A 27,292-nucleotide genomic window follows, 5' to 3' on the forward strand; every position below is an offset into this window, starting at 1 on the left:
CTGAATAAGTCTATAATTTTAGATAGTATTATAATTATATGGGGTCCACCTATTCATGAGCATTTAATATTACTTATTTAGGTTTGTATTTCAGAATGTTTTCGGTTTTATCCATCTAGTTCATGAATAGGGAGGTAAATTCCCAAGTATTTTATACATTCTGTAGTTACTTTGAATGGAATTTCTCTCTTCTTGATTTGTTTTATTGATAACATGGATATACTTAACATCCAGAAGTTTTGTGGAAATTTTTAATTGCCCCAGTTAATTTTAGTTGAATCTCCAGAGTACTTTAAATAAACCATCATCTCGTCTGCAAAATGGGATACTTTTTGTTTCTTCTTTGCCTGTGCTAATTCCTCAATTTCTTTTTCTTGTCTTACAGCTGTTGTCTGTATTTCTAGCACTTTTTCATATAGTTGTGGTAATATTGGATATAGCCTTGCTATAAGGGTTCTTCACTACATATAATGCTGACTCTTGGTTTTAGAAAGAGACTCTTTATCATATTTAGGAAAGGTGCATTTAATGACCTGTTTCTTTTTTGAAAGATCAAATTCCAACCTGCACTGGTATAAGAGGAATTTTATCATCTTGGAATTCCCTATATCAGAGAAATCATGGGTCAAAAAAAAAAAAAAAAAAGATCATGTTTATTCCAGTAAAACTGTCCCTGTACCCCATTGGAATATGGTAGCATGTGAATTCTTCTTTCCCAATCATGCCCAGAATTCCTGCCTGCCCAGAACCGTGTTTCTCTGGGGATTCTAAAGAAGGGACAATAGTTTTGTTGTGGTTGAGTCGTTTCAGTCATGTCCAACTTTCCATGACCCCATTTGGGGTTTTCTTGGCAGAGGTACTAGAGTGGTTGGCCATTTCCTCCTGGTAATAATAGCTGACATTTTAAAAGCCCTGTCAGGTTTGCAGAACATTTTACATAATTATTTGATCTGATTTGGTAACAATCAATCAGCAAACATTCATTAGGTCCCTGCTGTGGAACAGCACCGTGATGTGTTTTACCTGAGATCTCATCTGTTATCCTGTCTTCCTCACACTGGGAAAAAGATTTATATTTTAAAGTTGTTGGGTTTTTTTTGTTGTTGTTTTGTTTTGTTTTTTTGCGGGACAGTGGGGGTTAAGTGACTTGCCCAGGGTCACACAGCTAGTAAGTGTCAAGTGTCTCAGGTCGGATTTGAACTCAGGTCCTCCTGAATCCAGGGCTGGTGCTTTATCCACTATGCCACCTAGCTGCCCCTTAAAGTTGTTTTTTAACTTAGTTGTTGTTTCTTTTTTTCCTGTTTAAAGATTTGTGCCAGTTTTGACTATTCAGCTCCCTCTGGTAGTCTCAAAAAGAACAGTAGCAATAGGTTGGGACAAGTGGTGCTAAAACGCCCCAACTGCTTGTCCAGTGTAACCATGGGACTAGGAATGTGGGAGGAGCTCTCCCAAATCCCCTCCGTGGCTGAGACTCGTGTTGGCTGCTTCTCTTTTCCAGGTACCGACTTTAGCATAGACAGCTTGCCTCTGCCTCGGAAAGCCCATCACGACTGGGCCCTCTTTCACGAAGAGTCTCCCAAAAACAACTACAAGCTCTTCCATGAGCCCGTCATCACTCTGTTTAACCACACGGCTACCTTTAGCCGCCATTCCCACTTGCCCTTAACCACCCAGTATCTAGAAGGCGTGGAGGCTCTGAAATCACTTCGGTACGTGGTCCCTTTGCAGACCAAAAACAGCCTGAGACAGCGCCTGGCCCCACTGGTGTACGTGCAGTCTGACTGTGACCCCCCCTCGGACCGGGACAGCTATGTGCGGGAGCTGATGAGTCACGTCCAGGTAGACTCCTATGGGGAGTGTCTGCGAAACCGAGATCTGCCCCCGCAGCTGAGAAACCCGGCTGCCATGGATGACGACGGCTTCCACCGGATCCTCGCCCAGTACAAGTTCATCCTGGCTTTTGAGAATGCCGTCTGTGATGACTACATCACCGAGAAGTTCTGGAGGCCTCTGAAACTGGGCGTGGTCCCCGTGTACTACGGCTCGCCCAGCATCGCCGACTGGCTTCCCAGCAACAAGAGCGCCCTTCTGGTAGCTGGGTTTGCTCACCCTCGGGAGCTGGCCGGCTTCATCAAGCAGCTGGATAGCAACGACAAAGAATACGAGGCCTACCTAGAATGGAAACTAAAGGGCGAGATCTCCAACCCCCGGCTTCTCGTGGCCTTGAAGGAGCGCAGGTGGGGAGTGCAGGACGTCACCCAGGACAACTACATCGACGCCTTCGAATGCATGGTGTGTAATAAGGTGTGGGAGAACATCAGGCTGCGGGAGAAGGTGAGCTGATCCAGACCTGGGGAGATGGGCCCCGGGCCTGTGCAAAGGACCAGGGTGGGTGTGGGGGCCCTCAGCTCACTAAGAAGGGGCCTCCAGGCTCTGGGCCGCTCTGAGGCGAGGAGGTGTGCAGATGGTGCTGACCTGCGTCGGTCCGAGGAATTCCCTATAGCAGAGAAATGACAGCCCGTCCCTGTCCCTAAGCTTGGTGTATCATCAATCCTCACACTTAGGGAGCACCTTAAAGCTGATCCCTTCCTTCCTAACAGCTTTGTCCAGCAGGGGCAGCAAGCATTACTGTCTCTACAGCTGCAGGGTCACATGGCTGGTATGACATAGTCGACAACAAAGCTAAGGCAGCCCTGGGCCGCCTTGACTGGCATGACGCCCAGGGCTGGCGAGGGAGGTCCCACAACTCTCCGCTCTAAGCAGACACCAGGAGAGGCAGGGGGACACAGTGAGCAGGATGCTTGTTTTGGATCAGAGATGAATGGTTCCGGTGTTGGGGCTGGTGCTTACCCTGGTGGGACTGGGCCGAGGCCCCGTCCTCACTGGACTGCCGCACTTTTTCTCATCTGTTCAGTGAGCGTTGCGGGAGACGACCCAGCTGTAAATCTGTGAGCACGGGGGTCTAGTGTTGAGATCTGGAGCATTCCAGCACAGAGAAGGAAGCCAGGGTGAGAAAACTGGCCTCCCTACCTTGGCACAGGCTGTGTCCTCACGCCTGGGGCCTCCCTTCTCAGCCCACCTCGAAGGCTCCTTAGCTTCCTTCGGAGCTCAGGGAGAGTGCCTCCCCCTTTAGGGTCTCCTTAGTGCTTATTGCCCTCCCACAGAGATTTCTCTGCATCAATAAATACCTTGTATCTGCTTTTCTTTGTGCATGTTGTTCAGCCCCTGATAAAGTGCCATCCCCTTGATAAAACAAGTCCTTGGCAGGGATAGTTTTGTTCTTGTCTCCTCGGGACCATACACAGTGCCTGCGGTCTAATGGGCACTTAGCACATGCATGTGAATTGAAGGTTTAAGAAACAGGCCAGCCTTTCTAAATTTTTTCTGAAATTTGTTTAACAAACATAAATAATATTGTTTGTGTAGCCAAGTCGGACAGTTCTCTCTGCCCACCGGCGGTTCCCTGTCCTCTCCCACCTCCATACCCTAGGTCTGCAGTGCCCTCCCCTCCTCCTCCTCCTCCTCTCTCTCTCTTGAATTAAAGCCCAACCTTCATGCTCCTTGTTCCAGGCAGCTTTCCTTCATGGCTGTGAGACTGAAACATCCTCCCCCTTCCTCCAGGCCTCACGTAGCTTTTGGCTTTCTGATTCTAATGGCCTTTACCACGTGATTTCTGTCTCTTTGTGTTGTCATTTCACCCCCTTCTAGACTGTGAGCTCAATGAGGGAGGAGACCATGGCTCAACTAATTCTCTCCCCAAGCATTCAGTAGCTGCACAATAAAGAAGGCTTTGGGGTGGGGGGTAGTGTGTGTGTGGGGGGACTGTGCTAATGTGCCTCTTACAGACCTCAGCTGACTTGGGTTCAATCTTAGACCTTGCCACGTGTGACCACGGACACGTCACTTCTCGCCCTTTCCCTCTGAGCCTGAGTGTCTCCATCTGTAAAGTGGGGCTGAAAGACTTAACCTGTCGGCCTCTCTGGGCTATTGTAAAACACGGGAGACAATGTAAAAAAGCTCAGAGTGGCTCTTTGCAAACCCCGTATTTCTAAGGCGTCTCTGTCTCCCTAGAGGTGATGTGGGGGAAGGGACAAAATGCTAACCTTGGAGACAGGAAGACTTGGCTTCAAATGCTGCCATTGCTATTTGCCAGCTGTGTGACCTTGAACAAGTCCTTTCCCCCTCCTCGGCTCTCTGGGAATTATCTGTCCTTGTTAGTAGCCCATGGTAGTGAAGTCATCTGTGTCACACACCAAACGTTGGGGGCTGGTTTGATTTTTTTTTTTTTTGGTGAGGCAATTGGGGTTAAGTGACTTGCCCAGGGTCACACAGCTAGTAAGTGTCAAGTGTCCGAGGCTGGATTTGAACTCAGGTCCGTCCTCCTGAATCCAGGGCAGGTGCTTTATCCACTATAGCGCCACCTAGCTAACCCGTTCATAGTTACTATTAAATGACCACCTCAGAATTTGTGAAATCTCACTGGGATGTGGGAATTAAGGTATTGGCATCGACACCCAACCTTTCCTTCATGTCCCTAAGACTGGCAACATCTTCCCTGTTTCTTGACGCCCCGTGTGGCTCTTTGTTGCTCTTTTGATAAAGGCTGAGCCCTAAGGTGGCGGGGCGGGGGGAGAGAGGGCCTCCTCCTGCAGGCTGCTCCCGTGATGCTGGGCTTCTTCATCCTGTGCCCTTCTCTTCCTTCTCCTCCTGGCTCCCAGGGCTTCCCCCCTAAGAGGTGGCATGCAGACGTGACGCACCTGAGCTGCCCCAAGCCGCAGGCTTTTGCTTTCCCGGTGCCCGCTCTTCAGTGGACCTCTCTGCGGGAGATGTGGATCCCGAGCTTTGAGCAGTCCAAGAAGGAAGCCCGAGCCCTTCGGCAGCTGGTGGAGAGGAATCGGAATTTCACTGCACAGGAGTTTTGGACCCTGGTGTTCAGAGACTGACTTCAGAGAGCCCTTAGGATCGTTGGTTTAGAGCTGGTCCGTCGTACCTTCAGGCCCTGCCTGGACTCCAGCCACAGTACCGATGGTATTGCCGGGAGGATGGGAGGCTGTTCTCTAGGTTGCCTTAATAACATTTCAAGTCAATAATGATGAGAATGTTGTTTGGTTGGCTTATCCCCTGGATAGGCGTTCATTGGTGCAGTACTCACAGTGAGCCCTGTCAGTTAGTTCCTACAAAGTACCCTTAGATGTCACCCTTATATTTTTATATTAAAAAAGTATTTCTTGTAGGCATTCATTTTACCCACTTTAAATGCTACATCAAAATTCCCGCTGCCTTTATATTGAGATCCATGTCAATGGGCAGTGCCCATTTCAGTGCCTGGGGCAGATGGCACGTGGACATGTTTTGCACGTTGTGTCAGTCATTCTTGCCATCAGGACGCTGGGTAGCAGCCTTTCTGGAAGCCGAGCATGAAAGAGAAGAGTGCAGGAGCTTGGTCCTGGCAAGGCCCATCTCTGGTGTCCAGGGAGCTGGGCACAGCTTACTGATATTCTGTGTCCCAGACCCTTCAAACTCTGTAAGTGTGAGTGGTTGTATTACTAGTCACTCTGAGAGCCCGAGAGTGTCTACAGCTTGGCACGATGGAGAGAGAGCCGGACGGGAATCAGGAAACCTCGGGTCCATCCAGCTTCTGAAAGTTGTTGTTCCATGACCTTCCGCGACCTCTCTGGGCCTCTGGTTCCAGATCTGCAAATTGGGGAGAATGGTTCCTACATCTCAAGGTTTTTGTGAGGGTCAGAGAAGCTCGTGTGTGCACTTTTAAATGTTACAGGAATGTCCGTTATTTCCAATCCCTGCCTTGTCCCCCCCAAAGCTTCTGTGCACCCTTACAAATTTGAAAGATTGTGCCTTCTGCATTTCCTGGCCCCAGAGCATCCTAGGATCCCGAGCTGAATGAGAGCCCGAGGCCGCTGGGCCAATGAGCCAGGAGAGCATGGTGGAGCCCGAGTCAGTTTGGATCCCGGCTTTGCTGCTTCCTTAGCCCTTCTGTGGTCTGGGACAAGTTGCCTCCTTTTGGACCAGATGCCGCGTCTTGGTTTCCTTCTCTTTCAGATGAAGGGATAGCACGAGATGACCTCTGTAGAGAGGGGGAGTCACTGGCCAGAGCAGCCCCCTTGCTCCTGGATCCCCCAGAGGCACATCTAAGACATGCCCACTTTCCCATAGTTAGACAGACATTGGGTTAGTGGTATAACTTAGCCAGGAAGAAAGAGAAAAAGAGTCTCTACTCACAAGAACCTGACATTCGAATGAAGGAGACAGAAATACATTAAAAAAATTACAGAATACATATCGAGTGAGGAGTCACAACTATTAAATACGTTAAATATTAAATACAGGGTAGTTTGGGAGGAGGGGCCGGCTTCGAGTATGAGGTGAGGCTTGAGGTGCAGCTTCGAGGAAGGCCTGGAAGGAGTGAGGGAGTGCCTTGTCAGGCCGGAGGCCCAGCCAACACAAAGGCATTCTCCTCCCTACCTTCCTCCAACATGAGGGGCTGGCCATTAGCCCCTCCTGTTACATATGAGGACAGAGCTCTTACGGGAAAGAGCCTGGGGGAGGTCCCAGCCTGGGACTCGCCCTTCACTAGCCCGGCCACCAAAGCGGAGGCACAGCGCTTTCTGGGCCTTGGTTCCAAAGCCCTGAAAAGCCGTTGGTAAAGGTGATTTCCAGGTGTACAACTTTTTACAGCATCGATAGCTGGTGTTTATGTGGCCCCTTGTGGTTTGTGAAGCTCTTCACATTTGTGGGATGTGTTTTTAAACCTGATAGTCACGTGTGAGCAGCTTCAAAGAAGCATTGTGGGATGGTGGGCAGAGGGCTGGGTCTGGCCTCAGGAGACCCCTGTTTGAATCTTGCTTTGATTTGGCTGTTGACTGTGTGTAGGTCCTGCCCACTCTCAGCCTCAGTTATTCCATCTGTACGCGGAGTTTAGTAATACTGACAGTCTTCTTCACAGGCTTGTGAGCGGTGAGTGCCCTTTGTAAACCAGAAAATGCTCTAGGGGCAGCTAGGTGGCACTATAGTGGATAGAGCACCAACCCTGGATTCAGGAGGACCTGAGTTCAAATCCAGCCTCAGACACTTGACACTTACTAGCTCTAGATGTTGGAATTGTGGAGAGTGGTGCAGAGATACCATTTATTTACCAGTACCCCAAGAAGAGAAGAAGAAACATTCCCTAACCCCACCCAACATGTTGGGGCACACCTCTGTGTCACTTCCTTCTCTGGGCATAAGCAAGTGCTGAAAAGTAGCCCTGCTCCCACCCTCACCAAGTTCACTTCCAAATGTGGACAATGGACAGAGTTCATCCCTTACTTATCAGAGCTGTCATCTTTTCTCTGGGATCAGTCCACAGCTGATCTGGGTCTTGGTGGATTAGGCTTGGCCACCTGCAAACCCTGGCAAAGACTTTTTAGTTCCAGGACCTCTGTGGTTCTCTCTACCTTTCCTAGTTCACAATGTCTTCCACCCCAGCCCATCCTGTCTTCGGTCTTCCTTCCACCCAAGGCAGGAAAGAATAGACACAACAGGGACAGAAGCAACAGCTGGGGCCTAGCTCAGGGCTCTGTGTTGACCTGGGCCCAGAGAGGAGACCGCTGGTGTTGACACTATTTCTCAGTAGTAGCACAATTGTGCGTTCCTGCCTTCATGCCTGCAACAGGTGAGAGAGCCCAAGGCCCTGGAGGACCATGGAAGCTCATCTCAGCTGGAAGGAAAGAGGGCGTGCTGCCTTTGGTGTAAAGCTCAGGAATCATAATCTTCCCTGGAGGGCCCCAAAAAGTTGCTGGTAAGTTGTAAAGATAATCGTGTGCCAAGATCTCTTCATGTCCAACCCTGGAGAGCATACCCAGCAACGCGGTCAGGCCGTGCCAGTCCAGGCTGTTCTGTGTGCCAGTTATCGAGGGGAAGGAGGGAAGTCATTCATCCTACCTCCTCCCCCCAAAGCCCACTGGGGGTTCCAGAGGGCTCCAGTTGGTGCCAAACAGGACTTACTTCCTACCTCCTCATCTCAAAGCCCACTCCCAACTCTCCTGATCCTTCCCCTTTTGTCCTTCCCTTATCAGACCTGAGGATTCCCATCCCCCCATCCCCAGCCTGACGGAGGGAACCCCAGTCCCTCTCCATTCCAGCTCTTAGTCTCCCTTTACCTATGTTGGTGGGGCAGACACCTTGATGCGTCCCCAAGATCCCTAGGCCTTGCCATCTGCCTTGCAGCAGCACCTTCCTTTCTATGTTGTCTTCTCCACGTAGAACGTGAGCTCCTCGAGAGCAGGGGTTGTCTCTTTTCTGTTTGTGTCCTCAGCACTTAGCACGCTTTACATGCTTAATAAATGCTTTTTCATTCATTCATCTTGAAACTGACTTTGGAGCCGTCGTTTAAAAACTTTGCCCGTCCTCCTTCAGAAATGGGATTCACAAATATATCGCCCACACTGAACAATACCCAGTCCTGCCTCCCTGCTCTGCTCTATCTTGGGGGGCTTCACTAAGTTCATTATAAAAACTAAGGGGGGCAGCTGAGTGGCGCAGTGGATAAAGCACCAGCCCTGGTTTCAGGAGGACTTGAGTTCAAATGTGGCCTCAGACACTTCATATTTACTAGCTGTGTGACCCTGGGCAAGTCACTTAACCCTCACTGCCCCGAAAAACAAAACAAAACAAAACCAAAAAAACTAAGGGCAAATTCTCCTGACAGAGCTGACCTATATTTTCAGTGAGAAAGAGTAAGAGCCCCTTCCTTTGGTAAACATTATGGGAATGAAGTTAACTTGAATCAATGGTGGAATATGGCAGGGACATCAGTGGAAAGAACATTAGATTAAGAATCAGAAGACAGGGGCAGCTAGATGGTGCAGTGGATAGAGCACCGGCCCTGGAGTCAGGAGTACCTGAGTTCAAATCCAGCCTCAGACACTTAACACTTACTAGCTGTGTGACCCTGGGCAAGTCACTTAACCCCAATTGCCTCACTAAAAAAAAAAAAAAAGAATCAGAAGACAGATTAAATTCCTGGCACTACCACTGCCCATTGTGGTCTTGGACTCATCTCTGGCCTTCCTTATAAGCAAAATGATGAGTTTGGAATAAATTGTCTCTAATAAATCGTCTGGTTCCAGGTCCAGCACTCTCTTTGCTGTGACAACAGCTTCCTGAATCCAGGCCTGGTGCTCTCCACTGAATCACCAGTGGCCTCTAAGATGCCTAAGTCTTACCTAAGACTATAAGTCACAGAGAAAGGTACCCTCCTATATGGGTAAAGGAGGTTTCCTGAATTGGGAGTTGCCTACACTAATAAAAAATAGAGGCGGTTGCTTTCCCTATCCTTTATCCTAATAGCAGAAATCTACTTCGTTACCTGTATAGTTCCAAAGTTAACCTGAAGGGATGTCAGAATGAGGGCTGAGAGCAAGAAGCAGTCCCAAGGGGCCCATTGCTTGCTGCATTCTCCAGCTGCCTCATCTCAACAATTCAAAAAATTCGACCCTGAACAAGAGGGCCCTGGGACTCAAGTCTGAGGGTAACAAAATGAAATTCATATATCCTCATTTTGCTCATCTGCCTTCATGTTTAGTTATGAAAAGAGCATAGTAAAAGATACACAAAAAATACTGAAGAAAATCATTCCTTGAAAATTAGAATGAGACACTTGGAAGCTAATGTTTCCATGAGGTATTAAGAAACAATAAAAGTCAAAATAATTAAAAAGAAGAAAGTATGAAATATCTCCTCTGAAAAACAACCAACCTGGAAAATAGATAATGGAAAGGTAATTTAGGAATTATTTGACTACCTGAAAGCCACGATATTAAAAAAAGCCTAGACCTAATTATGATAAATGTAGATATAATAATAAGAAATTATGAAGGAAAAATACCCAGATTTCTTAGAACCAGAGGCAAAGTAGAAGTTTGGAAAATCCATTAGTTGTCTCCTGAAAGAAATCTCAAAATGAAAGTTCCTAGGAATATTGTAGCCAAAATCCAGAGCTCCAAGGTAAAGGAGAAAATAGTGAAAGCAGCCAGAAAGAAATTCAAATACTGTGGAACCATACAAGATCACATATAAGATTTAGCAACTACTACTCCAAAGGAACAGAGGACTATGAATATGATATTCTGAAAAGCAAAGGAGGTAGGATTACAACCAAGAATAATCTACTCAGCAAAACAATATAATCCTACAGTGGGAAAAATTATATTTAATGAAATAGAAGACCATCAAACATTCCTGATGAAAAGACCAAAGAAAACTTGACATTCAAACATGAAACTCAAGAGAAGCATAAAAAGGTAAACATGAGTGAGAAATCATAAGGGATTTACCAAGGTTAAACTGTTTACATTCCTGTATAGGAAGATATTGTAAGAACTTAATCATCATTAGGGCATTTAAATGGAGTCTACTCCATCTAACTCACGGGTGTGAGTTGATTATGTTGGAATGCTGTCAAGAAGAATTGAAGGGGCAGAAAGAGGGATGCACTGGGGGAAGAGGGAAAGGAGAACAATGGGGAACATCTCATAAAAGAGGCATAAGAGACACAGTTTTTTACAATGGAGGGGGAATAGAGGAGGGGAGTAAACAGTGTGCTTGTACTTCACTCTTAAATGAACTAGTTCAAGAAAGGAAGAATATGTCTATACACACAGATGGGTACAGAAATTCATTTTACCCAAGAGAGGAATAGGAGGGGAAAGGGCTAAGTGAAAGAAGGAGGAATTATAGGGAGAGTAAATTAAGGGAGGCAAGGGTCAAGGAAAACACTTTTATTTTATTTTATTAAACAAAACACTTTTAAAGAAGAGATAGTTTAAAAAAAGAATAGAAGAAAATAGGATGGAGGAAAATACAGAGTTAGCAGTCATAACTGTGAATGTGAATGGATGTGAATGGGATGAACTCACCCATAAAACAGAAACAGATAGCAAAATGGATTAGACACTAGAATCCAACAACATGTTGGTTCCAGGAGACACTTAAAACAGAAAGACAGAGTTAAAATCAGCTGGAGTAGATAGAATCTATTGTGTTTTGTATGAAGTAAGAAAAAAAAGGCAAGGACAGCAATCATGATTTCAGATAAAGCAAAAGCAAAAATAGACTTAGTTAAAAGAAATAATCAGGGAAACTATTTTGCTACAAAATACAACAGACAATGAAGAATTATCAGTACTGAACGTATATTCACTAAGTGTCAATGTATCCACATTCTTGAAGTTAAAGGAGTTATTGGAGTTTTCCCACTCTCCAACAGTGGAGAGCCTCAAGAGCAGAGATGATTTTCCTATTTTGATATTTTTGGAACTTATTCTAGATCTTATTGCTCATTCTCAATTGAAGTCAGGGTGAGCACCTTGTGGGCCCCCTTCTTTGGGTGAGCATCCTCTGATGAGCAGTGCTGATTCTGCAGCCTTTTAGAAATGTAGTACATGAATGCCCTCTGAGAAAACACTTGGCCAGTAGCTTTAGGTGACCATATAAGAAAACTCACTTCTCAAAATAAGATAAAATTACTTATTCCCTGCTAAAAATTATGGGAAAAACTCATCTTTAATTTATACTCACTCCATATATAATCTCACTTCAGTAATATGCTCAATTGTACAGGGGATAGAGTACTGGGTCTAGAGTAAGGAAGACTCCTCTTTCTGAATTCAAATCTGACCTCAGACACTTACTAGCTGTGTGACCCTGGATAAGTCACTTAACTTTGTTTATCTCAGTTCCTCATCTGTAAAATGAGCAAGAGAAGAAAAAGTGGCAAACCACTTTGATATCTTTGCCAAGAAAACTCCAAGTGGGGTCACAAAGGGTTGGACATGACTGAAACAACTGAACAACATAACATTATACCTCTCTATATATCTACATCTGCTCCTCCTGGTTGAGTCCCTAAGATTTTTATACCTCTGCCTGATTATCGGGCAAGATAGGACAGTCTTTGGCTGGGTCCTGGTTTCTCAGAGCCTCCCAGAGTCCCACTATCACTCTCTACAGCCTTCACAAGTCAGATTCTGGCACACTATTTTTACTTTTCAATTTTCCCCAATCTGGCTGATTAAAAAGCAGAGTTTCTGTTTCCCAAAAGTACAGCAACATCAGTGGCAGCAGCAGTATGGTTCCTGTGGTCCAAGATGATCAAAGTGTCTCTTCTAATCCTGGAACTATTAAGTTTACCCAGACTTCAGTGTTTCTGACTTCTTGACTTTTATTAATCTGTTGGGGGTGGCATCACACTGTTAAGGGACTGCAGTGGCAGAGTGTGGGTGGTAGGGAAGAGCAATTCATTAGGTGCCCTGCAGTCTCCTCACCCCATTCTACAGAACACAGTCTAAGCTGGCTCTGTGGCTCAAACTCCCATCAGCAAACCCTGATAAAGGATCCCTCCATCATCAAAAACCAAAACCAAAAAACAATGCTGAGACCAGAACCCTAGAAGGGAATATGCCTTCTCCTGATGTGCTTTGTATACTAGTTGTTGCTTTCAGGATCCCTATCTTGTTACTATTAGGAGACCCTCTGTTTTCCAGATCTAAGGCCCAGCAAGCAAGCTGTGCCGGGAGCTTGGCATAACAACAGTCCTTTGTGCTCACCCTTTGGATAAACTCAGCCACAACCAAAACCCAGATTTGTTATGCAGCAGCACCAGCTGCTCCCTGACCTCGGACAAGCACCTACAGTTCCCATGTGTTGGTCACGAAGCCCTGCTAATGAATCAAACCTGTCTCATTGTTGCTGTTACCCCTCATTGTCAGGGTTACAGCTCGCTGCAGAGTTGCTGGTATATGTATTGAGATTTGTCCACACTAAAGTGTCTCTCCTTGGTATTGTGGAAATATTTTTGAATGATAAACCTAATTTGGGGGGCTAATCTGACTGGAGGACTAATCTGGAGACTACTGACTAACTGGCTATCTGACTGCATTTAATTTAAAGTGGGCCGTTTATAAAGTTCCACCACACTGCTCCACTCCCAAATTGATAAGCAAAATATTAAGAAGCCTCTTAACTAAATAATCAAAGCAGAGTTTATTTATGAGATACTATTTAAATTAAGAATACAGGGAAATACAATGTACAACCTGACTGCTTTCCTGTGGTCTCTTTCCCACCTGCTGCACTTCGAACTTTCTGAATATAATAAGGGCCTTAGCTACCTCCGGCCTCAGGGCACTCAGGTACTTTATTCTAACTCCTCTTAATCTTCACTTTCTCCAACCTATCCCCTGTGCTGACCGCTTCTGTGCTCTCCACTGCCTCCTGTTCAGTCTGTCTTCTGCCCCCTTTGCTCCTAGTCCTGTGTTGCTGTTCCTCTCGTCCCCCTTCTCTCCTTTCTAATCTCGTTAGCCGCCCTCTCGACCTCTTCTCAGCCCCCTGTCTCCTTGTCCGAACCTTTTCTCAGCCTCTCTCATCCGTCCAAACCTCTCTAATCTCCTCAGCGCCTGGGCCCGGCCCCCCCCCCCCGGGGGGGGGGGGTCTAACTCCCAGGTCTATATATACCTTTTCTTCTCTCCACTCAAATCTCGGGGCTTCCTGCGCCCACACACCAAGCTAATCTGCCAGTCAGGGCCCGGGGCTGGGGCGGGGGGCTAGCATCCCATGCCTCAGCTCAGGTCGGAGGGAGCTGGGGCTTTTTTTTCCCCCCAGCTATCTAACCTGGCGTCTTGTACAGCCCACCGGGCTTTTGGGCTCAGCTGAAGCAGAGGGGCGAGGGGAAGAGACCCTGAGGGTCTAAAGCTTTCTAATCTCAGGCTAAAGGTAGGGTCCCCAAATCAAAATAAATTTCCACAGTATCAAAGGAAGCCCTGATGCATGTGTCTAGCTTCCTTCCTACAACAAAATAAAGGCAGCTTTTTGCTTATGATCACTGTTATCTCTTTGGTTTTATTTTGTTTTTATTTTATTTCAGAGTTGACTGTGGTTACGATAACCTGTGTGAGCTCTGGTATTTTTAGAATTAACAGCAATTGCATAACCTCTGTGACTCTGGTCATTTGTTATAAAATTGTCTAATCTGCCTACTTTACAATCCTCTCCACCCCTCCTGGGGCCATAGGGCTATCTTTCATCCAACTGAGAGAAAACACCATTGGCTGCCTATCTTTGCAGACAACCAAGAGACTAGCCCCAAGGGGATCAGTCCTGCTCTCTATACAACCACTCAGACAAATGGTAAGGTGTCCTGGCCCAGGGTTGAGCTGAATCTTGTTGCCCACCACATCACTAAGGAAAGAGTGAGAAAGCCGATGTAGGTCCATCATAGCTGGTGTTCTTACCCCAGAGACCAGCTGTCCAAGATCTGCCACCACAACTGGCTTCAGCAAATTCATCCCCTTCCCCCTCCCCCACCCATAAAGAGGTTCAGTGTTGGTTCTTTGTGGGCGGTCCAGCCATCTCACACATTCCTTTAATTCATTCTCTCATCCATTGCATTTTGGACACTACAGCCTTTTGAAAAGGTGGTGCAAGATCTAACGGCTTCTGAGAAAATCTCTGGACCTGTGTGGTCAAGATAGTGCCACCTAGTGACCAAATAATATACTACATTTTCTAACTGGTTAAATTAAAACATAGAAATAAAGTGACAACCTGCTTTTCAGTAGGCTGGAGAAAGTGGTGTAGTAAGCCAGGTGTGTACTGCTAGTGCTTCTGCAGCCTCATTAAGTGCACACCTGGTCTACAACACCTGTCAAGCTTCCATTTTAGGGATCTCCCCGAGTTTTACCATGATAATGAGAGTCACGACACCATTGAAATTTTTAAAAAACAAACTCAACAGACACCAACAAGCATGATTGCTTCTTTTTAGTGAGGCAATCAGGGTTAAGTGACTTGCCCAGGGTCACACAGCTAGTAAGTGTTAAGTGTCTGAGGCTGGATTTGAACCCAGGTACTCCTGACTCCAGGGCTCATGCTCTATCCACTGCGCCACCTAGCTGCCCCTATGATTGCTTCTTTATGAAGAACAGAATAAGAGGATTTTATGTAAAACCATGAAACTCTGCTAAATTCAGCTTTGGTTTTTAAAAAGTAGATAATAAATTTATCATGCAGTGACAATACTGTCCTACATAGCAATGTTTCCTCTGCATTGCAGTTTTCAAAATGAACATCTTGGGGAGATTTCTGAACCCCATGAATTCACCAGCCCACTTTACCCCTTCATTACCTACCTTTGGACCATTTACCTCCAGGTAAAAAGTTCTCCTCTCCTTCCCATTTAAGTCAATGGACAACCATGGGCAGTAGTTATTATGCACTGGACCAATACTTTTGCTATTATACAGTTAGACCCAGAGTCTTGTTCACTTTGTCAATTCCAAACATCTCTAAGTTCTTCCATGTGACCCCCCACTGTCCTGATTGGTGACTCCCTCTGCTGGCCCACTATGGCAAGCAAGCCCTGGCCTTGGCGCACTTCACTACCTGCTACCTGGCTTTGCTATCCAGACCAGAGACTGTGACCTGGAGGTTTTATCATGGGAGACAGTGTGGCATAGTAGAAAGAGGGTACAGGTTTTGCCTTATATTTGTACCCCAGTTGCTGGGTCCATTGTTTTTCATGTAGTAAATGCTTAATTTTAAAGTAACTTCATTCATTCTAACATCCCATTCTAACCACCCTTGAATATTAACCCATTAGTTCCATCCTTGTCCTCCCTCTCATAAGGTGGTCTCTTATCCTCCTTCAAGGATGTAGTGTAGCCATCCTTTGTCCCTCTCAGAGGAGAAGGGTAAGAGGAACAGAAAAAGTACAAGTCCTTTCAGAAGACCTGTGTTCCAATCCTGCCTCTTATTCTTACTACACCTGTGTAATGTGGTCAAATCACTCAATCTTTCTGGCCTCAGTTTTCTCATCCTTAACGTGGTGGAGTTGGGTTACATGTCCTCTGAAGTTCTTGCCACCTCTAGATCTAGGATCATGAAGAGGAAGAGATGGGGGAGATGGTAGATAGAGGAATCTGATGCATAAGGAATTCTAACAGTCTCCACAAGCATCCTTATCTTATTCATGAGTAATCTAATGAAAGGTACCTGCAGTCTGCCTACTCTAGCCCTTTGTCTTCCTGAAAATAAAAGTGTCATCCTTGACCACTGGGGCTTCTCAGGACTAGCCCCAGGTGCTGAACAAGATGGCAGACATTGGGTAGAAGAGGATGAGCACGTGCATCTTTGTATCTTTCACATGGGTATGTTATCAACAAACCTTTTAGTGGAGAATAGGAAGCATGGGATGGTGTTTCTATTCCTTGACATCCGGAAATGGAATAAACATTGGAAAAGCTTTAGATGTGGAGCCCAAAGACCTGGGTTTGGGGTCCTCCTCTGCCTCTTAGCATCTGGGAGATCTTGGACAAGTCACTTCTCCCCCTCTGGATTCCATTTTCATTATTTGTAAAATGTGGGGATAGGACTAGGTGATTGATGAAATTTCTCCCCACTCAAAATCCTGGGAAACTATGATTTCTTAGAAAGAAGAGGAATTTTGTTCAGTCATTTCAGTCGGGTCTGACTCTCCATGACCCCATTTGGGGTTTTCTCGGCAGAGATACTGGAGTGGTTTTCTATCTCCTTCTCTAGCCCATTTTACAGATGAGGAAACTGAGGGCAACAGGCTGAAGTGACTTGCCCAGGGTCACACAGCTAGTAAGTGTCTGAGGCCAGATTTGCATTCCAGGAGTCTTTCTGATGCTAAGCCCAATGCTCTATCCATTGTACCACCTACCTGCCCTAAGTAGAGGAATATAATATAATAAATTGGGGAGAAATAGGATGCTGTGAGGTTAGTGATGCCAAGAAGTCATGGCTTCCCTATATAGGAAAGTGTAGTGCTATATATCAGGTAGAACCTCTTTAGGGAACTACAGTCACTTTCTGGCACAAGTCCAGGCAGAGGATCCTAGGATATTACTGCTGCCGCCACTGCCACCACCACCACCACCACCAGGTGGCGAAGTGGATAGAGCACTGGCCCTGAAATTGGGAGGATCTGAGTTCAAATATGATCTCAGGTACTTACTAGCTGTGTGACCCTGGGCGAGTCACTTAACCCCAATTGCCTTAAAACATCCAGTGCCATTTCCAATCATCCTGATGTATATCTCACCACTGGACCCTGGATGAGTGTGAGGCTGGTGACTTTGCACAGCCCTCCCTCACTTAAAATCCAATTCACTGCAAGTCATGACATCACCTCCTGATGTCACAGTCCTTTCCAGAACGCAGGACAAACAACAACGGCTACAACAGCTACTCCGGCTTCTACCCCAGACAACAAGTATATAGCAGCTAGTATGTACCAGGCACTGTGCTGAGCACTTTACAATTATTATTTCATTTGATCCTCATAACAACCCTGGGGGTTAGGTGCTATTATGATACTCATTTTACAGATGAGGAAACTGAGTCAAACAGATGTTAAGTGACTTACTGAAGGTTACATAGCTAGTGAGTGTCTGAGGGCAGATTCGAACTCAGAACTCCCTGACTCCAGGCCCCACACTCTATCCACTTTGTCATCAACTAGTTGTGTAGAATGGGTACTCATATTGTAGTGCCTCACACCTAGACAGATGCTCACCTACTCATTCTCTGGGTTGACTCACTTACTCCAAACTTTCCTCATACTGATGAGTATATACGAAGGAAGAACATGAATGAGGAAAACCTGTGTTCTCACCACTCTAGAACCATCAACTTTGATACCCACCTACTGTCTCAGAAACTGCCCATAAAAGTTCCTTGATGAATGAAACTTCTGCCTTACATAGATATTTTCAGTGCTGAGCTTGACACACTGTGCTTGGCTAACACCTTACTGGATACAAGGAGCTCTGTTGCCCAACTGGAGCTGGCCAGTTGGGTCCCCAGTGGGACAGCTGTTACTCAGAGAATGTTGGTTGTTCTTAAAGAGGGCCATGACATTGTGACATCAGGGAGGTTGTGTGATGAATTGGATTTAAATGAGGAAGGGCTGTCCAAAGTCACTAGCCTCACTCTCTCCTCTGGAGTCATCTGGGTCCAATGGCAAGATATAGATCAGGATAACTGAAGATGGCCCCAATACAGTGGGAGACCTTAGCCTTTTAAGCTAAGGCCTTTCACAGGTCTCAGTTTGCCTTCTTTCCCTCCCTTCCTCCCTCCTTCCCTTCCTCCTCCTTCCCTCCTTCCTTCTTTCCTTCCTTTCTATTTTCCTTTCCTTTCTATTTTCCTCTCCTCTCCTCTCCTCTCCTCTCCTCTCCTCTCCTCTCCTCTCCTCTCCTCTCCTCTCCTCTCCTCTCCTCTCCTCTCCTCTCCTCTCCTCTCCTCTCCTCTCCTCTCCTCTCCTCTCCTCTCCTCTCCTCTCCTCTCCTCTCCTCTCCTCTCCTCTCCTCTCCTCTCCTCTCCTCTCCTCTCCTCTCCTCTCCTCTCCTCTCCTCTCCTCTCTCCCTCGTTCCATATAAGGAATAATACTCTTACTTACCTAGGGGCGCTCTTCCCAAAAGAATACAAAATTGTTTGCAGAAATCTCACAACATTTCTTGGGGTTTAACTGCAAGATGTCTTTTAAGGACTACTCCCTAAGCCCAAATAAGTCTAGTTCTCATTGATTGAACAACAAAAAGGGCCTGGCTCAGGCCGTTGTTTGGCCTCTGGATGACTCAGAGTGGCCCTAAAGAGCCTCAAGAACCTATCTCTTTTGGCTCCATCCCTTTATCTATCTATCTATCTATCTATCATCTATCTATCTATCTATCTTTTTATTTTTGACTAGGTAAAAAGGGGCCTTTCTTTGCCTCCTTTCTTACCTAGCTTTAATCGTTGAATGGGCATTGCCTCAGGCAAACTGAGACCCATGAAAGGCTTTGGCTTAGAAGGCCAAGTTCTCCCTCTGTATCCAGGGCCATCTCTAGTTGTCCTGATCTATATCTTGCCACTGAACCCAGATGGCTCCAGAGGAGAGAGTGAAGCTGCTGACTTTGCACAGCTCTTCCTCACTTAAATCCAATCTATTGTAAGTTATGACATCAGCCCATGTCATAGTCCCTTTCAAGAATGAAACTCAAAGAACAACTGAGCACAACATTTCAGCCAAATTAGTTGATCCCCGATTCACTTCTCTGATTCCCTATTTTCAAACTGTTCCTCTATTCATCTAGGCTTACTCCTCAATAGTAACTATTGTATCTATCACTTTAAGCTTCAAGCATAGATAATGAACTTCTGCAATTTGTTCTTTCACTTTTCTGTTCTCTTTCTCATATCATACTCTGTCTGACCCCTTTCTGCAAATAACCCTACCCCGGCTTATAGTAAGTAAATCATATTTTCAACTACTGCCTATAATCAGGTGAATTACATTTGTCCCATAATCATACAAGAGCTCTGTCCATGTCTCCCCATTTTACTATAGCCTTCCATGATTAAAAACCCAGCAACAAATTGTCTCAGAAATCTGAGTTGGAGAGTAACTATTCAGTAACTATTTCCCAGAGCAACTGTTTCTCTTACAACTCTGAGGAAATCAGACTTTACACAGCAACAAACAAAATTGCAAAATATTACAGTAGGATCATAGCGTGGTAGATTTGAGAGCTGGAAGGAACCTGGGAGGGAGGTCACTGAGCTCAGCCCCCTGGTTTCAGTCCAGGCTCTACCACAGAGCACTGGAGCACTCCTGAAGACCTGAGTTTAAATCCTGCTGCAGATACTTGGAACTGTGACCTAGGCAAGTCACTCAGTCTCTATCAGCCTCAGCTTCTTCATCTGTAAAATGAGAATAACACCAACCTCACAGGGTTATAGTGAGACTGGGAGATGTTGAATATTAAAATATAGTTGTTTTTTGTTGTTCTTTGTTTGTTTGTTTGTTTTTTTAGTGAGGCAATTGGGGTTAAGTGACTTGCCCAGGGTCACACAGCTAGTAAGTGTTAAGTGTCTGAGGTCGGATTTGAACTCAGGTACCCCTGACTCCAGGGCCGGTGCTTTATCCACTGTGCCACCTAGCCGCCCCTAAAATATAGTTTTTGTATCTGCCTGTCTCCTAAAAACAGATCAGAGAATTAATCTCCTACCAAAACCAGATCAGAGACAGACAGAAAAAACATAATATCAATTTAATATTTTATCCCAAGAAAAAATATATAACACATGATCATGTGGAAACTCCCCTCCTAAGAAGAGAGCTCAGAGACTCCTCATCTCTGGGGGTTTATGTTTTTTTGGTCCACTGATTACAGGGCATTATCAGGTTCAATACTATGATACAGAAGCAAAGGCAGTTTAACAATTTCAGTTATAACAAGTATGGAGGAAATACAGAATCCAGGGCCAGTACTTTATCCACTGTGCCACCTAGCTGCCCCTTACCCAAGGTTTTATAAAAAATACTTTTGGATAATAAGGCACCTCCATTAAATCCAGGTGATCCATATATTCATATTAACAGAGGTAACATATTTGAAGAGCTTTGCAAATCTTAAAGCTCAATATAAATGCTACCTACTATTATTTTACAGATGAGGAAACTGAGGCACAGAGAGTTTAAGAAGTGTCTGACATCATGTTTTAATTTATTTTTCCCTGACCCCAAATCCAGCATATTATGCTGTCATACCACATATTATACTGTCATCTCACCTTGCCGTGTGATGTCATGAGTGTCATGGGGGGAAAAGTGTGCTGGCTGTCAGGAAACCTGTGTTCTCATCCCAACTCTTCCAAAATTTACTGACTGTGTGAACTTGGGTAAGCCCCTTAAGCTTCAGCAAATTTTCCTATCTGTAAAATGAGAAGCTTGGTTCCCTGAGGTCATTTTCACGTGGAACACCCTATGATTATGTGAATTGAGAGGAAATTCTGTAGCAGTATTCTGGTGCCCTCCTTGTATTCTTATTGATAGTGAGCTAAGAGGATGGAAAAAGCTGTTCACCTATTTGCTCTGAGATCCTTACAGTCGGGGATTTGGCTCTGGTTGGAGTTTCCTCTTCTAGACTCCAGACCTACTTTGCACTCCTAGGCCCCTTCTACCAGCCTTACCCCTTCTACCCAGTGCCTGGGGCTGAGGGACCAAGATCCTCCTCCCTCTGAGAGCAGAGAAGGCTTCCGGAGAACAATCCGAATGGTGAAAGGGCTTAAATTGTGTCATATGAAGACTGATTGAAATAACTGGGGATGCTTAGCTTGGAGAAGATGCAGGGAGTTATGATCATCGTGCTGAATGTTTGCACAGTTACCCGGTGGAGAAAAAATTACACTTGGTCTGTTTGGCTCCAGAGATCAAAATAGGGGGCAATGGGTGGAAGCTGCAACATGCTCCATTGAGGCTTCGGGTCAGGAGAAGGTTCCTAAGGACAAGAGCTGCTCCAGATTGGAACGGGCAGTTTGGAGACTTAGTACACTCCCCCTCATTGTGTGGGGTCTTCATGCAAAGGCTGAAGGATCACTTGTGGGGTGTGTGATGGGCATTGGGGATATTTTTTTTTTTTGCAGGGCAATGAGGGTTAAGTGATTTGCCCAGGGTCACACAGATAGTAAGTGTCAAGTGTCTGAGGCTGTATTTGAACTCAGGTCCTCCTGAATCCAGGGCTGGTGCTCTATCCACTATACCACCTAGCTGTCCCCCATCCTTCATTCTTTCTTTTTCTTTTTCTTTTTCATTTTTTTTTTTTTAGTGAGGCAATTGGGGTTAAGTGACTTGCCCAGGGTCACACAGCTAGTAAGTGTTAAGTGCCTGAGGCCGGATTTGAACTCAAGTACTCCTGACTCCAGGGTCGGTGCTCTATCCACTGCGCCACCTAGCTGCCCCCCATCCTTCATTCTTGAAGAGGACCAATGACAATCAGGAGGGTAATGTCTTGACTTGCAGGTGAATCAGATTAGTGAGGCAGAGCTGGGCAAAGTCATCAGCCTCATTCTCTTCTCCAGAGTCAGTGAAGTCCAGTGGCAAGATACAGGTCAGGATGACTGGCAATGGCCCAGGATGCACTGGGAGACCTTGGCCTTTTTTTTTTTTTTTTAGTAAGGCAATTGGGGTTAAGTGACTTACCCAGGGTCACACAACTAGTAAGTGTCTGAGGCCAGATTTGAACTCAGCTCCTCCAACCTCCAGGGCCGGTGCTCTATCCACTGCGCCACCTAGCTGCCCTGGCCTTGGCCTTTTTAAGTGAAGGTCTTTCCCAGGTCCATGTTTGTCTGAGGCAATGCCCAGTCAGTAATTAAAAGCTAAGGAAGAATTGAGGCAAAAGGTGGCTTAGTTTGCCTTCATAAAAGAGACAATCTGGGAAAGGAAGACCCTCCACGGTGCTGACTAGAACACAAATGATTGCTATTTGCACTCTGGGAGGTAGAGCTCTGTCAAAGAGAGCATAGTACAAGACTAAGGCAGAGCTGAGAAAGTGAAGCCGGCTTTATTGCAGAGATACCAAAGGAAAGGGCAGTCGGGAAGGATGGACACAAGACAGTCTGCCGAGGTCCTGGATGGAATTAGGCTCTCCAAATGGAAGAAGTGTGTGGGTGGGACTATATAGGGTTCTTATCTGGGTCAAGCAGGATGCCCAGAGCTCAGGCCTGGCTATAGAATATGATTTGGGACTGCTGACTCTTGTTGGGAGTGGTGGGGCACACCAGAGAAATGGTAGCTAGTTGATATTCAAACTAGAGGGGACAGGGGCTTTGGGCCTACTCCGACAGGGCGACTCAGGGTTTCTTCCCAGGGCCTTCTTCATTTAGCAAGGTGGGGAGACTGAAGTATTCTTTATAGTAATCTAAGGTCATACAGCTAAGCAAACTCCAGGATGTCTACCAACTTGGAAATACTGAATGTGGGTCTTCTGCTGTAGTTTCCTATCAATTGAGAGTTCTTAAGCCTCTTCCAATCTTCCCCTCTCCCTTTTCCCCCCTTTCCCCAGCCCTCTCTTCCTCCTCCTTTTCTCTCTCCCTTTTCCTCCTTTCTTCCCATCCCCTCTCATCCTCTGAAAAAAGAGGTCTGTCAGTGCTTCAAGCCGGCTTTCATCACCTCATGCCTGGACTATCACAATAGCCTGTTAGTTGGTCTGCCTTGTCTCAAATCTCTCCCTATTACCCACTCTTCCTCAGTCCTCATTCCTCATTTAAAGGCAGCTACATGGTGCAATGGATAGAATGCTGAGCTTGGAGTCAGGAAGACCTGAATTCAAATTCAACCTCAGGCATTGTGTCACTTAGATTCTGTCTGCCTCAATTTTCTCAACTGTACACAGGAAATAACACCTACCTCCCAGGGTTTTTGTAAGGAACAAATGAGATAATAATTGTAAAATGCTCAGCACAGTACCTGGTACATAGTAGGCACTTAATAAATGCTTATTGTCCTCTCACTCCATTCTTACACTCAGCCATCACACTGATTTCCCAAAGAAATCACCCCCCTACTCAAAAACCTCCAGTGGCTCCCTATTACCTCCAGAATCAAATAGAAAATCCTCTGGCATTTGAAGCCTTTTACAACCTGGTTCCTTTCTCCCTTTTTATACCTTACTCCCCTCTCTACTCTCCACCCCCAACATGCGCGCGGAGATCCAGGGACACTGGCCTCCTTGCTGAGGATCAGGACATTCTATCTTCCAGCTCCCGACCTTTTCACTGGCTGTCCCCCATTCCTAGACTGCTCTCCCTCATCATCTCCTCCTTCCCTTGAGTCTCAGTTAAGTTCTGCTTTCTGCCAGAAGCCTTTCCCCATCCTTCTTAATCTTGATGCTTTCCCTCTGACACACACATTTAGCCCATCTGTATCTTGTTTGTACACAGTTGTTTGCCTGTGGTTTCCTCATTAGACTGGAAGCTCCCTGAGGGCAGGGTCTGTTTTTTGCCTCTTTTTTTTTTCTTTTGGTATCCCTAGAGCTTAGCACACTGCTGGCCACATATTTGGTGCTGACTAGTTTCTTGTTGACTTGACTCTACTAGATCTGGTTCTGCTCCTCCTTTCATTGATTGACTCCCCAATCCCTTCCTCCTCTTCCTCCTGCTGCTCCTCCTGCTCCTCCTCCTCCTCCTTTTCAGGCAGTGGGCAATCATCCCCAATTATGGCTCCCACAGCCTCTCATGTCCCCAGTGAGTGCCCCAGTGCAAGATAAAAGTGGTCCTCCATGGGAGAGGCAGACTATCTAGGCCAGTCTTCCTTTCTCTTTCAAGGCATTTTTTTTAAACTTCCTTTGGCATGGCCAAACAATCAAATCCAGTGTCTGAGAAATGTCAAGTGCATCGATACTTGGGAAACCTGTGATCATTATGAGGACTGTGAAGATGCGTCAGATGCAACCACTTGTTCTCCAAACCCTTGGCAAGCTAGTCAGTGATGATGGAAGGATAAGGTGTGTGTGAAGGCAGTGCAACAACATCAACAACTATGAAGATGTCTCAGACAAGGAGGTGTTGAGATAGGTCATTCAGTTGTGTTCCCTGGGCTAGGTGTGGTCCTCTTCCTAAAATTATACTTGTCTCTCTTGCAGAACTATAAGCACTCTAAGAGAGATGCTGGAATATAGTCTGCCCATAGCTGGGACTTAATGTATATGCAAATATGTGGTAATGCTTGTAGAAACTGTCCTTTGATCTTTCTGTGGGAGAAAAACCCATTTCTACCCAATTAAGGGGAATATACTTAACACTTGAGCATCTGTACAAGTCAATACTAAATTTATTGAGATCATGCCAATATGCCTAAAGATGTGGACAACTGTGGGGAAGAAGGCTTTCAGAAAGAATTGCAAGAACACAGGAAAACTTTGAAAAGTTACATATTGAATATATTACATATTAATTTTATCATGAAATTTGTCATGTAAGATATAAAACAATAATTTATCATATATAAATCACAATATAATTTATTCTATATGTTATAATAATAATTTATCATATAATTTATTATATGTAATATTTATCACAAAACATTTAATAAAATATTTTCTACACATAAAAGACAAATTATACATAAAAAGGCCTGTAATTTTGTGTACAATCCTCCTCTGTTGTACAACAAGTGTATGGGTATGTGTACAAATGCCCATTTTAATTGGTATTCAGTTCAGAATTTTTTAAAGTATTAGAAAAGTCATTTAGAAAGAGCTTAGTGGACAAATTCACTTTTCTAATTTCACTATAAGGTACAATTATCTCCATAGAGGCCTTAAACTAGATAGGCTCTCTAATCTAGTGCTTTCTTTCCTTTTTTTTTTTTTTTGGTGAGTCAATTGGGGTTAAGTGACTTGCCTAGGTTCACATCTAGTGCCTTCTCTCTCTCTCTCTCTCTCTCTCTCTCTCTCTCTCTCTCTCTCTCTCTCTCTCTCTCTCTCTTTTTGGTGAGGCAATTGGGTTTAAGTGACTTGCCCAGGGTCACACAGCTAGTAAGTGTTAAGTGTCTGAGGCCAGATTTGAACTCAGGTACTCCTGAATCCAGGGCCAGTGCTTTATCCACTATGCCATCTAGCTGCCCCTAGTGCCTTCTTAATGAAAAGAAGTCACTCCTTTGTAGAAACGAAGAGCATATTCTATATTAGCCATTGAAACTTTATTTCAAGAAGAAAGAAACTCTATTTCCAAAGCTCAGGTGTATTTCTTTTCTTTTCTTTCTTTTTGTTGTTTTGTTTTTGTTTTGTTTTGCGGGGCAATGAGGATTAAGTGACTTGCCCAGGGTCACACAGCTAGTAAGTGTCAAGTGTCTGAGGCTGGATTTGAACTCAGGTCTTCCTGAATCCAGGGCCAGTGCTTTATCCACTGTGTCACCTAGTTGCCCCCCTGCTTACTTCTTTCTGCATTGATTCATACAAGTCTTCTAAAGTTTCTCTAATACTGTCCCCTTCATCATTTCTTACACCACAATAGTATTTCATCACATTCATATGCCATAATTTGTTTTATTTTGTAAATTCAACTGCCTTTGTAATCCACCTAAAGTGTCAATATTTTAGATTAAACCCATATATCTTTCTCCTGGAGTTAGTTATATTACAGTTTATGTTGTAAAATCAAGGCAGTGTGAGGCACTGGAAAGAATACCTATTCAGAAAACTCAAGTTAGTGGCTCAGCTCTGCGGTCCACTACTGCAAGGGTTCCTTGGGCAAATCCGTTTTCCTCACCTGAAAATAGGGATGATACTTCTTGACTTCTAGGGTTAGCTTCCAGAAAGCCTTTCTATCAACCTAACACTGAACTATGAGTTGTTTGTCTAAGTGGGCTAGAATACCAGCTTAGCCTCTGTTTTCCCTCCCACTCATAGGATCATTGGTTTAGCACTGGAAAGAGATCAAAGAAGCCATCAGGTCCAACGTGTTTATTTTGAAAAAACTGAAAGACAGGGGTTAAATTACTTGACCAAGGCCACATAGCTTCTAAGTATCTTTAGTGGGATTTGAACCCAGGTTTTCCTGTCTCAAGCTCAGCCCTCTATCTACCACAACATGCAGCTTCTCAGCTACTTTAGAATCTAATTGCTAAGAGTCCTACATACAGATGACTCCAAACCCTACCACCTTGTACATAGGGCTGGCTTAACAACACATGTAAACTTGTTTTCCTTGTACTCAGCATCTGCCCAGAAGGCATGGGTAGGTGTAATCATTGAGGGAAGTGCCCCCTGAGATCTTTAATATGCAATGAGGTCACAGACTGTCTAAAGGGAAGCCAAGAACAGGTGGCAAGAAATCTGTCTCCTTTTTATGGATTGGAAAAAGGGCTAGTGGAAGGAGCAAGAGCAGATGGAGGACAAAGGGAGTAAGGAGGAAGGTCTATGTCTTTCCACAATTTGGTCTGACTTTCGTATCTCACTCAAATACTTGTTTCATTAAAGTAGAAACACTATTACCACATTCAGGTGCGAACTAGAAAAATCTACATGATAAATGTCTTCCTTTTAGGTTCTCTCTGCTATGCTCTCTGAATAATGGGAGTCATGTGGGGCAGTGTCAGGGCACAGACTGGAGAGTCAAAGTCCACGTAGTATTGGAAGACAGCTACCAGACAGGCTGAGCTGGATGGGTATGTCCAGTTCTCCTTTGGTGCTCATCTTGGTTCCAGAGGACCAATGGTACCTCCCTCCTTCCACTTGGTAGGAAGGGGCCTGACTAAAGGTGTGGAAAGGAACATGCTGCTAGATGTGGTCACTGCCTGGTTTTGCTTATTTATTTATAAGGTGGGGTGTATGAATTACATCAGGAAATGACTGATGGAAACAGGTGAGAGTGTTTTGGGGTCCATATAGTGGTGCATTGGAGCCAGCTTAAGAGCTTGTTTTGCTTGCACCCTATCCCTCTCTGGTATAAT

The 27,292-nt window shown here is 45.2% G+C and overlaps 1 protein-coding gene across 2 annotated transcripts in view; it reads left to right on the forward strand.

The window, feature by feature from the left end:
* The window catches only part of FUT10 (fucosyltransferase 10), a 59,155-nt gene that overhangs the window by 17,624 nt on the left and 14,239 nt on the right, over window positions 1-27,292 (forward strand). Inside the window, exons 4-5 of one of the 2 annotated variants that reach the window (XM_043971213.1) lie at window positions 1,499-2,334; window positions 4,719-6,296. In XM_043971213.1, coding sequence (XP_043827148.1) covers window positions 1,499-2,334; window positions 4,719-4,943 — 1,061 coding nt within the window. In that variant the 3' untranslated portion in view covers window positions 4,944-6,296. Of the gene's footprint in view, window positions 1-1,498; window positions 2,335-4,718; window positions 6,297-27,292 lie in introns of those variants that run through there. The other variant, XM_043971214.1, reaches the window with a different exon arrangement.

This window comes from Dromiciops gliroides, chromosome 6 (assembly GCF_019393635.1).
Source record: "Dromiciops gliroides isolate mDroGli1 chromosome 6, mDroGli1.pri, whole genome shotgun sequence".
Taxonomy (NCBI): domain Eukaryota; kingdom Metazoa; phylum Chordata; class Mammalia; order Microbiotheria; family Microbiotheriidae; genus Dromiciops; species Dromiciops gliroides.